Raw genomic sequence first — 13,649 nt, 5'->3', positions numbered from 1 at the left:
AGCAGGCAATATATGCATAATTTTATCTCCCTAGTAAAATCAAGTAAAAAGACGGGATTTGTTTGATTGAGTTAAAGTATATATATAAGAATGAGACGTTGAAGTGTATGTATAAATATAATTGTAATAAACTTCATTAAATTTGGTAACTTCAATACATACATTTCATTAGTTGTATGTATAATTGTTTTAATTGTTAGCGATTTTATTTTACATCAGTAGTTTGCAATACAAGAATGTCAATTTTAATTATTTATTTTTAATAATAAACATTGTTAGTCTTACAACCGCTGGATCTCTTGGCAAAATACTATATAATATCATCAATTTTTGTTAAATAGCAACTCTCATTAATTTGGTTGCTAATTTAAATCAACGTGTATTGAAGTAATACAGTACAGTACATCTCAATTTTAATAACAAGACCCACGTATCTTTAAAACTGCCAATTCTGATTACCATAGAAACAGATAAACCACAGTAGGGGACTGATTGGGTCTCTTGGAAAGAAGATAATATACTAATCATAATGCTTTTAGAGAGAGCTGTTACAACCTTGATATCTAGTCTATTAATAGTTAAAGGTCAGTGAATGCCATGTATCATATATGTATGTATAATTCCTTAGGAAAGCATGGCAAAAAACAAAAAACAAAAAAACAAAAACTAAAACAAGGAGATGCACGCTTATAACATAGATTTTGCGGAAGGATGTTTTGATCTTAACCTTGGATCTAGAAAATTAGTGCAAGGCCATTGCACACAATGAGATAACTGGTTATTCTATCAATTACGTTTGTGTTGGAAATATATTTAATAAGACATGGACAGACAGACAGACGAATGGACAGATGAACGGAGATGAAAACAATAGGACATCCAAAGAACATGGAAGAAATCAGTACATTTGATGGATACATACAAAAGAAGCTTATCTTTTCTTAATGGAAATCATAGATTTTTTTTTATCTTGAAATCCAGATATTTGGTGTTCAAGATAATGGTCTTGTTATAAAGCTTAGGCCAGTAAAGAATATCTTACAGCTTGAAAAAAAACTCAAATGTATTATGTAGACGTTCATAATAACCTTCATACATATAAAGCAATGCATTATCTGTTAAGATTTGAGCAAAACTTCATAAAATTCAATAATACAAACATTACACATGAGAAACAACCAAGGCCATCCAGCCACAACTTAAAAAAAATGACTGGAAAAAATCAACTCTCCTATGCAGGTTATCGTGCAAACCGGAAGTTAAACAGTGTATAAACCTTTTTGAGAGTTGATTTTAATCAACTCTCCTATGCAGATACTCGGGCATACCGGAAGTGAAACAGTGTTTAGACTTAAACACAAATTATCACCACTGACAAGACTTAGTACTTTAAAATATTTAAAAATAATATATAAATTCGATGTTATGTATTCAGAAGCATTGTTTTTCAAGGAAACCTATTGATAAATACCTTGAAAATAGTCAGATTTTTAATGGTACAAACAATTTAAATAGTTTTTGTAGTCGTGTATAATCCTATGCCAGAGTTCAATATTGCTGTAGAGTTTGATGGCGTTACTTTTATTTTTACACGATTCATATACTGGGTTTTCCGTCTATAGCTTAGGATTCTTTTCAGAAGAGCCCGATAACTCATTATAGAAAAAAATGTGCGCAATATTTCAAATATAGCTGAGAAACTATTTCCTTGCAAATTTACTTATATTTATTTTAAAATAAATAATGATCAATAAAATCAACTCCCGTCAGTACTTCAATTTTAAATAGAATTCCAACATCTCCTAATGTTTTTAAATTCAAAGTGGTTTTTCCAAGATCTGCTAAAAAAAGCCCGAGAAGTTGCGATGACTGTGACACAACTCACATGGTGGCCATGGCACTGTACATCACAAGACTTTCATTAAAACATAAATCTATATCTGTATCAAAGACAATTTATTTTTTAAATTTAAGCTGTAAATCTACAATTATAACAGATAAAAACAAAGAAATTAACAGATAAAGGACAACATATTCAATATAGATATAGGATATGAATAAAGTTCATGCATTTGTAAATATCTAGAAATGATATTCATTCTATAAACCACTGTGATCTAAGTCCAATGATCCAAAATTATAACATGATTATCTCAGTTTATAATATAATAATATGACATCCTTACGCAACAGAAACAATAACTGAGAAGCACTGTACATAGTTTTACAGAAAAATCTAGTTTTAATAAATTTCATAAAATTGTGCAATGAAAATTTTACATTTTTAGTGTATTCGTGCTTCATGCATACCTTAACGTTAACGGTCAGTTGCAATACTTCCAATTGTTAACAACATTCACAAAACTTGCTGTTGTGCAATATTCACATGAATAGCATGGAGAGTTTCCCTACTAAAGTACTTATTTATTAACAATTAGCTGTCCGTACACTTTATGAACCTTAAAATAAAGTTTGATGTGAAATGATGTAATAAATCAATTTCTAGTCCCTGTGAGCCATGTTTAAAATCCATATTCATGTGGCTTTGCTCATAGTTTCTCCATGATGTGAAATGGACCTACTCATAGTTTCTCCATGATGTGCAGCGTGTCTGCTCATAGTTTTTTTCTGTGATGACATGCCCATGGTTTTTCATGTGAGGTGTAATGGGCCTGCCCCTACAACTTTTTGTTTAGATGGGTAATGGACCTGCCCATAGTTTCGGCTATGTGAAGAGGACCTGCCCATAGTTATAGTAATTAGCATCTGACCTTCCAAAAGGTTTTCTGAAATGTGTAATGGATTTGTCCATAGCTGTGTAATTAACTTGCCCTAGTTTTTCTGTTATTTGTAATGGATCTGCCCATAGCTTTTGTCAATATTGTGAGATAAGTAATGAACCTGCCCATATTTATTGTGTTAATACGTGAAGTAGACATGTCCATGTATAATGGACCTGCATAGTTAGCTGTGGTTTGGGAGCACTATGTTGAGCATACATGTGTACATAGTGAATGGGATAATTCTATCTTCATCTCTATTATTAACTTTAAAGGGCCATGTCTACATAATTCTATCATTCAGAATTTCTGCAAGGACTTTTCCTTATCAATGCATTACACTAGGTCAGAAATGTAATTTTTTTGTTTTGCTTTGAAATTTTTTATCATAACAAAATATATTGTTTATAACAACAAGAGTTCAAAGTTCACTGTATATGATGTAAATAACTAAATGTAAAACTGACTACAGAGACACCACAGAATAATTCAGTACAAAGTAAAAGTTGTCCACGGCCTTTTTTTCATTGCTTTATACATGTACATACAAAGAAAACGCCATCATTTGGTTTGTGACCTTGACTCCAGTACAGTCTGATCTTGATCTTCTCTTAACTACTGGCCAGATGTGGAAGGTACTGTCACAATATTCCATTCCTCATATTCCTGTACAGGTGTAAACGCTGGGTATTGATCTGTTTGACCTTACCATGTCACGTCCTGCTATGATGGAGTACTGATATCAAATGTTTGACAATAACACCCACAATTGAACATACTTAAGGTACTTCACTACACCGAGAATTATACTTTTTAAGACACTACGTCACAAGATGGCGATTTAAATGTTTTGTTAAACTGTTTGCATCAATCGATTCAGATGTATATCGTCATAGCTCAGTGGTTAAAATATCAGGCTTGTGAACCGCAGGTCATGAGTTCGAATCCACCTGGGGCTTTTGTTTATGTTTACTGAATGAAATTTTTGAAAATATCATTTTTTATCTAAAATTGCACATTTTTTCTACTTTTTGACATATATACGTCTTATCCATCATGCTATCTATCATAATCAAGTAATTTTCTGTTGATTTGAGAAACTACCGGTATTTCAAGGTGTAGTGAGGCATATTATTTACATTGACTCTGGGGCTACTCCAAGTAAGAATTACAAGAAACATTTCACTATCATACCGGGTACAATTTGTCTAGTCCTTGACTATCCAATACTAGTACTGTGGAATCATTACTTTTGTGGGGTCAAAGTTCATATTTACTTGTGTATATCAATCCATCAAAGATATAATGTCAAAATCAAATGGCTACTGAGGACATTGAGGACTTAAAAAGATTGATACGGATATGATTTGTCAAATACAGCTCTGATGAAGAAAATGAACAGTACATTCTTTATTCTAGGAAAACAGATAGTAAATTCTTGATTTTTATAACACAGCACTTTGGGGAAGTGAAAAATGGACTACATATATTTTGTATAAGGAAACAGAAATTGAAATAATATAAATCAGCATGTTTTGGGAATTCTTGAAAACTATATTTAAGCCTTAACTCTCTTTTTTCCCTGTGTACTGATTCAATCACAGCTTCTCATGGTGAACACTCACGGAAGAATGAAATCAATCCTTTCTTTTATTAGACATGATTCTCATCTAAAAAATATAAACCTTTATTTTATCATATATTAAAATTTACAGAGGATAAAACTAATCCAAAATTTTCGTTTTCTAAGCACTGAAGGGAAATTAATACTATATACAAATATATATATATATATATATATATATATATATATATATATATATATATATATATATATATATATATATATATATATATATATATATATATATAATCACAGATTACCTGTGTCATTTGTGCTCGTTGAACATCTACAGAGAAAGGCGACAGTTCTTCACGGCTACTAGTATCTGAACGTCTATTTCCAACCACTGACGAATGGCTTCCCCCTCCTTAAAATGGTGATCTCGTTCTTAAGTGTAAGTAGACATCATTTCAATTCATATTTGCACAAACATAGCAATTACTCTCATTAAATTCAACACTATAAGAAAAATTTACAGTATATTGAAGTTCAACTCTGTCATGGATCGGGGTTTGAACTCAAGGCCCGCTGAAAACATTGTTTTGCAGTGCGCGATTAGTGCGTTAACCATCCTTAAAACAAGTTTTTGTCTAAATGGCATCCGCTTCATGAACTTTGTATCTTTGTATTAAACCCTGACTACTCTTCAGGCATAGTTTAATTATAATACAACACTAATATTTACAAATATTCTTTTGAATCACATAATTTTATGTCCACAGTCACATCAAATTTATTTAAGAACCAAAAAAAAAACCCATTCGTGAAATTGCCTTGAATTATGCTCTAAAATTTATGACTGACATATGGCAACTACAACCACGTAGTACATGATATTCACCAAATGCGTCATTTTTTCAAGTTTGGACAAGTTATAACTTAGACACTGCCATTATAGGACGCCTTATCAAAATCAATATTTTTCCCAATACAAAATAGATACGTTTAATAATAAATAAATATAACCCGCTACCAAATTAGATAAGTGGTATTTTTTTAATCACGAGAAAAACTCACTTGAGGAAACTTGGTGACAGTGGGGCCAGATGTAGGAAAATCTATGAAAATGAGAATAAAGTAAATTATTTGTAATAAAATTCTTTTGAAATAACTGGAGTAAATAAATCAAACTGTAACATTGGTAGATGGGGAAGGAGAAGGCAGATTCAAATTATCGAGATTTGTGTTAGATGTAATTCGCAAAATGTGTGACTTGATAGGCTTTAAAACTCTAAACAACATAAAAAAATGTATTAGTCTTGTGTTCCCTAACACTAACGTCTCTTCTTTTCTTTCTCCAACTCATAGATTGTGTTTTATGATAGTTGCTCAAACAAGAATTTGCACATTGATTGACTGGAATTCGTCAGTGAGACAAGAATGCAGCACATGTCAGAGTCGATGTTTGTGGGGATGTGTGAGCTAGTAGGGACCTCAAAACAGGTGGCCATGAGGAGGGAGACAGTGGACATATATGAGATGATACATATACTAGTGAATAATGGGGTCATTAAGATGACGAGTGGAAGTTATAAAGAAGGATTCAGACTAAAGGGAGCAGATTGTGACATCATGTTCTGGCCAAACAACCACCGAGTGATCATAGACATGTCTCAGTCTGAGTATTACAACAAAGCCAATACAACCTTGATTCTCTCTGACATCTCTGAGAGTCCACCAGGATTCACTCTACTTCAGTTATTGACACCATCAAGAGTTAGAGAGGTCCAATCAGCATGTGTCATAATGAATGACAAAGTCTTTATATCTAGTTCAACATTCATACAAATAGCTTGTTCGGCACGAGTTCCTTTTTTCACCGTTCATGGACCCTGTGGTAGTGGTAGTATAAACGGTGAAGAGTATGACCATGCTGATTGTTTTGTTTGTGACTTTTGGCCTCCATCTGCCTCCTCATGGATAGACAGATGTCACTCATGGCCTGGCCCTGAAGTCGTTGATGACATTGTCAGAAGTGGATGTCACTTTGTAGCAATAGGACACCCATTAGGACCCCATGAACATGAAGAATGGAGAATCTCTTTTTCTCGGGCAGAATATAAACTTGTGTACTCAATGAATCACAGTCAATTTTTGACTTATGGATTGTTGAAACTGTTTTTAAAAGAAATTATCAATCAACAAACAAAAGAAAACAATAAACTGTTGTGTTCCTATCACATAAAGACGTCAGTTTTCTGGGCATTACAACAAAACACACTACCTCACTTGTGTCCACAAAACTTCCTGGCGGGTTTCTGGGTCTGCTTTAAACTCCTCCTTAAATGGGTGTATGAGGGGACCTGTCCTAACTTTTTTATCCCACAAAACAACATGTTTGTGTCGAAAGTCCATGGCTCAGCACAAAACAGGTTGTTCATACAGTTACATGAATTGTACAAAAAAGGTCTGGCCTGTCTGTTACAGAGTTCATCTATCAGGACCTACATCATTGATGTCCTGTACAACCCCAGGCTTACTATTTGTACCGATGAGAAACTCATCGCGCCTGAAAGTACTACTGATACTGAAATGTTCAATTCGATTGATAAAAGATTTGGCATTCGATGTCATCATGTTTGTATAAAATGCCTTGTCGCAGTACAACATTTAATAGCTTCACCCCTGACAGAGTACCAAAACATCAAACTACAGAAAGTTACAGCCAACATGTTTCAGCAGATGGCTTTCATTCTAAAGAACATGCAAACTAATACAAGTGGCAACAAAGAGATATATGTTGCTGACAAAAAAATTTGTTACATTCTAAAACTAGCAGCTAAATTTGGTTTTGTTTCTGACCTTTTGTATATTGCCATGTTTTATTACAAGACACTCAGATACACGAAAGTCAAGTTAGCACAGCCATATCTGATGTATAAGAGACGTGTAGACAGAGAGAGGTATACTGAGGCTGTAGGGGGACAGTCGTGGTCCACAAAGATGAGACAGGCTGTAGCGAATGATATTATACTTGACACCATAATCTGTTATATCAGTGAACTTATACCAGAACAACAGTCTGCTCTACAGATAGGTTATAATGTATTATCCATCCCAATTTTGGCAATGCTACACTTCTTAGAGTTCTTGTGTTACAGACACATTGATGCAACATTATCACTAGCAGCTCTAGATGAGCTCCAACATTCTCAGGGGCGGTATGTAAATAGGGGCGGACCCATCTACTGGGAGATCCTGGGTATCTGTCAGCAGATCACAGGGAATCTCTAGGCTGCTCTATACTCATACCAACAGTCCCTCTCACTTTCACACTATCCATTCAACAGCATACGAACCGCTACACAGAGAAGAATACAAGATGTAGTAGAGGCAATAAATGAGTTATATAGATAATCATTAACAAAGAAATTAATTCAAGATACAATATGAGGTCAACAAAAATGAAAACGATAAAATGAATGCATGCGTGGGACAACTAACAACGCCTAAAATAAACAGCAGGCAATATATTCATGATTTACTCTCCCTAGTAAAATCAAGTAAAGAGAAGGGATCTGTTTGATTGAGTTAAAGTATATATAAGACTGAGACGTTGAAGTGTATGCATAATTTCATTTTCAAAAGTATAATTGTAATACACTTCATCAAATTTGGTAACTTCAATATATACATTTCATTAGTTGTATATATAATTGTTTTAATTGTTAGCGTTTTTATTTTACATCAGTAGTTTCCAATAAAAGGATGTCAATTTTGTCTATTTTAATTATTTATTTTTAATAATAGACATTGTTAGTCTTACAACCGCTGGATCTCTTGGTGAAATACTATAAAATATCATCAATTTTTGTTAAATAGCAACTCTCATTAATTTGGTTGCTAGTTTAAATCAACGTGTATTGAAATAAGATACCGTACAACTAAATTTTTATAATAAGACCAACGTATCTTTGAAACTGTCAATTCTGATTACCATAGAAACAGATAAACCACAGTAGAGGACTGATTGAGTCACTTTGAGAGAAGATACACTAATCATAATGCTTTATAACCTTGAAATCTAGTCTATCAATAGTTCAAGGTCACTAAATACCATGTATTTTACATGTATGTAAACTTCTTGAGGAAAGCATGGGCAACCCCCCTTCACCCCCCCCCCCCAAAAAAAAAACCAAACAAAACCAAAAAAAGGAGAGAAAATGTACTTTTATAACATAGATTTTGGTTAGAGATGTTTTGATTTTTACATTGGATCTAGAAAATTAGTGCAAGGTCGTTGCACACAATTAAATAATTGGTTTTTCTATCAGTCACGTTTGTGTCGGAAATAAATGTTATCTAAGACCATGGACTGAAATAACACATGGACAGCTGACTGACTGACAGACAGACGGGCTTTTTTTGGTTCTGAAATACGGATATTTGGTGTTCAAGATAATGGTCTTGTTATAAAGCTTAGGCCAGTAAAGAATATCTTAAAACAACTCATGTAAATTCTTTTTATGACCATTATAGAATAAAGCCTGAAAAAAACAACCTCAAATGTATTATGTAGCCGTTCATAATAACCTTCACACATTATCTGTTGAGATTTGAGCAAAACTTCATAAAATTCAATAATACAAACATTACACTGGAAATACAACCAAGGCCATCCAGGCACAACTTAAAAATGACTGGCAGATTTTAATCAACTCTCCTGTGCAGATCCTCGGGCAAACCGGAAGTGAAACAGTGTATAAACCTTTTTGGTAGATGATTATAATCAACTCTAGTTGGGCAACCCGGAAGTTCAATACTGCTTTAGAGTTTGGTGGTGTTACAAGTTTCTATCTTTTCATGATTCATATACGAGTTTTTCCGAATATATAGCTCGGGATTCTTGTCAGAAGAGTCCGATAATTCATTATAGAAAAAATGTGCGCAATATTTCAAATATAGCTGAGAAACTATTTTCCTTGCAAAATTATTTATTTTTAACTTTAAAATAAATAATGATCAATAAAATCAACTACCGTCAGTAGTTCAGTACTTTGATTGTAAATAGAATTCCAACATCTCCTTATGTTTTTACATTCAAAGTGTTTTTCCAAGATCTGCTAAAAAAGCCCGAACAGTTGCGATTGCCGTAACACAAGAACACCTCACCTGGTGGCCATGACAACAGCCTCATCAACTGTGGTTGACCTCTGTTTGACAACTGAACATAACAAAACTTTCATTAAAACAACAAATCTAAATCTGTATCAAAGACAATTTATTTTTTAAATTTAAGCTGTAAATCTACAATTATAACAGATAAAACAAAGAAATTAACAGATAAAGGACAACATATTCAATATAGATATAGGATATGAATAAAGTTCATGCATTTGTAAATATCTAAAAATGATATTCATTCTATAAACCACTGTGATCTAAGTCAAATGATCCAAAATTATAACATGATTATCTCAGTTTATAATATAATAATATGACATCCTTACGCAACAGAAACAATAACTGAGAAGCACTGTACATAGTTTTACAGAAAGATCAAGTTTTAATAAATTTCATAAAATTGTGCCATCAAAATTTTACATTTTTTGTGTATTCGTGCTTCATGCATACCTTAACGTTAACGGTCAGTTGCAATACTTCCAAGTGTTAACAACATTCACAAAACTTGTTGTTTTGCAATATTCACATGAATAGCATGGAGAGTTTCCCTACTAAAGTACTTATTTATTAACAATTAGCTGCCCGTACACTTTATTAACCTTAAGATAAAGTTTGATGTGAAATGATGTAATAAATCAATTTCTAGTCCCTGTGAGCCATGTTTAAAATCCATATTCATGTGGCTTTGCTCATAGTTTCTCCATGATGTGAAATGGACCTACTCATAGTTTCTCCAAGATGTGCAGCGTGTCTGCTCATAGTTTTTTTCTGTGATGACATGCCCATAGTTTTTCCTGTGAGGTGTAATGGGCCTGCCCCTACAACTTTTTGTTTAGATGGGTAATGGACCTGCCCATAGTTTCGGCTATGTGAAGAAGACCTGCCCATAGTTATAGTAATTAGCATCTGACCTTCCAAAAGGTTTTCTGAAATGTGTAATGGATTTGTCCATAGCTGTGTAATTAACTTGCCCTAGTTTTTCTGTTATTTGTAATGGATCTGCCCATAGCTTTTGTCAATATTGTGAGATAAGTAATGAACCTGCCCATATTTATTGTGTTAATACGTGAAGTAGACATGTCCATGTATAATGGACCTGCATAGTTAGCTGTTTGGGAGCACTATGTTGAGCATACATGTGTACACAGTGAATGTGATAATTCTATCATCATCTCTAGTATTAACTTTAAAGGGCCATGTCTACATAATTCTATCATTCAGAATTTCTGCAAGGACTATTCCTTATCAATGCATTACACTAGGTCAGAAATGTAATTTTTTTGTTTTGCTTTTTAAATTTTTTATCATAACAAAATATATTGTTTATAACAACAAGAGTTCAAAGTTCACTGTACATGATGTAAATAACTAAAAGTAAAACTGACTACAGAGACACCACAGAATAATACAGTACAAAGTAAAAGTTGTCCACGGCCTTTCTTTTATTGCTTTATACATGTAGTAGTAGGCCTCCATCGGTCGCAGACGACCATGGGATATTGTATCCTATTTTGTCTTTCTTTGACAGCAACGTTTGTGGCTGAAAAGTCCTATACAGGAGAGACATTCTTTTCCGCAAAAGTCACATCTGTGAATGGTTTCTGATCTTTCGGGGTTTAGGCGCTGCTTTCGTTGTGCGCGTTTGTTTTCTGCTGCGTGCACAAGCTTTTCTTCCCCTGACTTGATCTGTCTGAGTAGTGTGGACCTCCATCTGGGTCGATCTGCTGCTAGGTCTTCCCAAGATCGCACGTCGATATCAAGGGCCTTCATGTCTCTTTTTACGACATCCTTGAATCGAAGATGTGGGCGCCCAATGCTTCGTTTCCCAGATCTCAATTCTCCATACAAGATGTCCTTAGGAATACGTCCGTCTTCCATTCGACGCACATGCCCGAGCTAGCGTAACCTGCGTTGTCGAAGCATAGTGAACATGCTTGGAAGGTTCGCCCGAGACAGGACTTCAGTGTTAGGCACCTTGTCCTGCCACGAAATGCCCAGGATGCGGCGCAGACATCGCAGATGAAAGGTGTTGAGCCTTCTTTCCTGCCTGGAATACGTTGTCCACGACTCGCTACCGTATAGCAAGGTGCTGATTATGCAGGCGTTGTATTCTGCCATTTTGGTACAAGTTTTCAGTGTGGAGTTTGTCCAAACTCTTTTTGAAAGTCGAGCGAGAGTGGATGTAGCCTTTCCGATCCTCTTATCTAGCTCAACATCCAAGGAAAGGTTGTCAGTAATGGTGGATCCCAGGTACGTGAACTGGTGGACGACGTCCAGTTGGTAGTCGTCGATTGCTATAGCTGGGGCTGTGGAAGTATCCTGGCTTAGAACGTTTGTTTTCTTTAGGCTAATAGTCAAGCCAAAATCCTCACAGGCCATTGAAAAGCGGTTCATCAACGTTTGCAGTTCTTCCTGAGTGTGGGTGACAATTGCTGCATCGTCGGCAAATAACATGTCCTGGATGAGTCTATCGCGGACTTTAGTTTTTGCTTTAAAGCGAGAGAGGTTGAACAGATTCTATAGCTCTAGAAACTGAACAACAGGAGAAGGCTACCACGGGGAGATGATACTCGTCAGCCTGGGAAGGCAGCTCATCTAGAGGAAGGAAAACCCTGATCACAAACCTCTGCTGTTTTGCGGCAATATCCAATACTGGAAAAGGCTTCAGGAGTAAACCTCGAGGAAAATCCGGAGATGGAGTCCCTAAGGCAGTCCAGCGCTATCACAAACGCTTCACTGGCAACTCCTGCGACGGCACTAGTACCAAACTGTAGCAACCTGTTGCTCCTTTGGGTCTACTAGTGACGTGGAGAGGGGGGACCTGCTGCATAGGCAACAGCCTGTCCTCCATATTTACCGCCCTGGCTTGTATCCTACTATCTGGAGAGGACACTCCAGCCTCACTTTTAGTGTGGACACAACACGGAGAGCAGCAGTTACCGGTTATAAGCCGCAGCTTGATTGGCGTAAAGCTTTGGCGCCAGGGGTTGCTCTCGACGGTGGGAGAGACCTTCGTGTCTCACTGGACAGTTACCGCCCGCCTCAAGCTGGGCAGTCCCCAGTCAATAAGGTACTGTCCCGCCACAGTCTGCTATCCTCATGGGGTGCATGGGGATTAGGAATTCTCCGAACTGTAGACTGTAATATACAAGCAACAAAAATATACAAAGAAAGAGACCAACTCTTAAACTGGGAAGCTGGAATGTCCGAACAATGTTGACGGGACTTTCCAACGACATGCAGGATATAGACGACACGCGCAAGACAGCAGTCATAAACAACGAACTCCTACGACAAAGCGTAGATATCGCTGCCCTCCAGGAAACAAGGTTGGCAGACTCTGGTACGTTGAAGGAAAAGGACTACACCTTCTTCTGGAAGGGAAAACAATCTGATGAGCCAAGAGAGCACGGTGTAGGCTTTGCAGTCAAAAACAGCCTACTGAGTACGGTAGAACCAGATGGCGAAGGATCAGAACGACTCCTTATCCTTCGCCTAAATACCACCACAGGTCCAATCACCCTTGTAAGTGTTTATGCACCAACACTGACGTCACCTCCAGAAACAAAAGACCTGTTCTACGAGAAGCTGTCATCAGTCATAAGGAACATCCCTGACAAAGAGCAGCTCATTCTTTTGGGCGACTTCAACGCCAGAGTCGGCGCAGACAATGACTCGTGGCCATCATGCCTTGGTAAGTTCGGTGTAGGCAAAATGAATGAGAACGGTCAACGCTTGCTTGAAGTATGCACTTACTACAACCTGTGCATAACTAACTCATTCTTTATGACCAAACCTCAGCACAAAGTGTCTTGGAGACACCCCCGATCAAAACACTGGCACCAACTAGATCTCATCATAGTCCGACGCTCTTCTATAAAGTGTGTTCTACACACGCGTTCCTATCATAGCGCTGATTGCGATACTGACCACTCTTTAGTTGCTGTAAAATCAGGATGCAACCAAAGAAATTCCACTGTTCACGGAAACAGGGCATTCCACGCATCAACGTCAGCAACATGTCGCAACCCAAGCTCACTCAGAAGTTTGCAGAAACCTTTGAGCAGGAACTGGAGTTCATTCATAAAGGGACCTCAACCGAGGAAAGGTGGGGAACCTTG

The 13,649-nt window shown here is 36.2% G+C and overlaps 2 protein-coding genes across 2 annotated transcripts; both read left to right on the top strand.

The window, feature by feature from the left end:
- The first annotated feature begins 5,784 nt into the window (after positions 1-5,784).
- LOC136275652 (uncharacterized) lies at positions 5,785-7,638 on the top strand. The gene has a single exon (XM_066085288.1). It carries the CDS (start codon positions 5,785-5,787, stop codon positions 7,636-7,638), a length of 1,854 nt encoding a protein of 617 aa, XP_065941360.1.
- A 5,103-nt stretch (positions 7,639-12,741) lies between these two features.
- On the top strand, positions 12,742-13,439 carry LOC136275651 (craniofacial development protein 2-like). Its single transcript, XM_066085287.1, has 2 exons — positions 12,742-13,222; positions 13,330-13,439. Exons 1-2 carry the CDS (start codon positions 12,742-12,744, stop codon positions 13,437-13,439), a joined length of 591 nt encoding a protein of 196 aa, XP_065941359.1.
- The last annotated feature ends 210 nt before the right edge of the window (positions 13,440-13,649 follow it).

The sequence above is a fragment of the Magallana gigas genome, chromosome 5 (assembly GCF_963853765.1).
Source record: "Magallana gigas chromosome 5, xbMagGiga1.1, whole genome shotgun sequence".
Classification (NCBI taxonomy): domain Eukaryota; kingdom Metazoa; phylum Mollusca; class Bivalvia; order Ostreida; family Ostreidae; genus Magallana; species Magallana gigas.
The sequence above is the reverse complement of the archived record's forward strand: the minus strand, read 5'-3'. Positions and strand labels throughout refer to the sequence as shown.

What these genes read in the sequence shown, in the direction of transcription:
- LOC136275652 (XM_066085288.1), top strand. Translation starts at nt 5,785, where the DNA reads ATGCAGCACATGTCAGAGTCGATGTTTGTGGGGATGTGTGAGCTAGTA.
- LOC136275651 (XM_066085287.1), top strand. Translation starts at nt 12,742, where the DNA reads ATGTTGACGGGACTTTCCAACGACATGCAGGATATAGACGACACGCGC. An exon ending in CTCGTGGCCATCATGCCTTG is followed by an intron (nt 13,223 to 13,329) that starts GTAAGTTCGGTG and finishes ACCAAACCTCAG; the next exon opens with CACAAAGTGTCTTGGAGACA.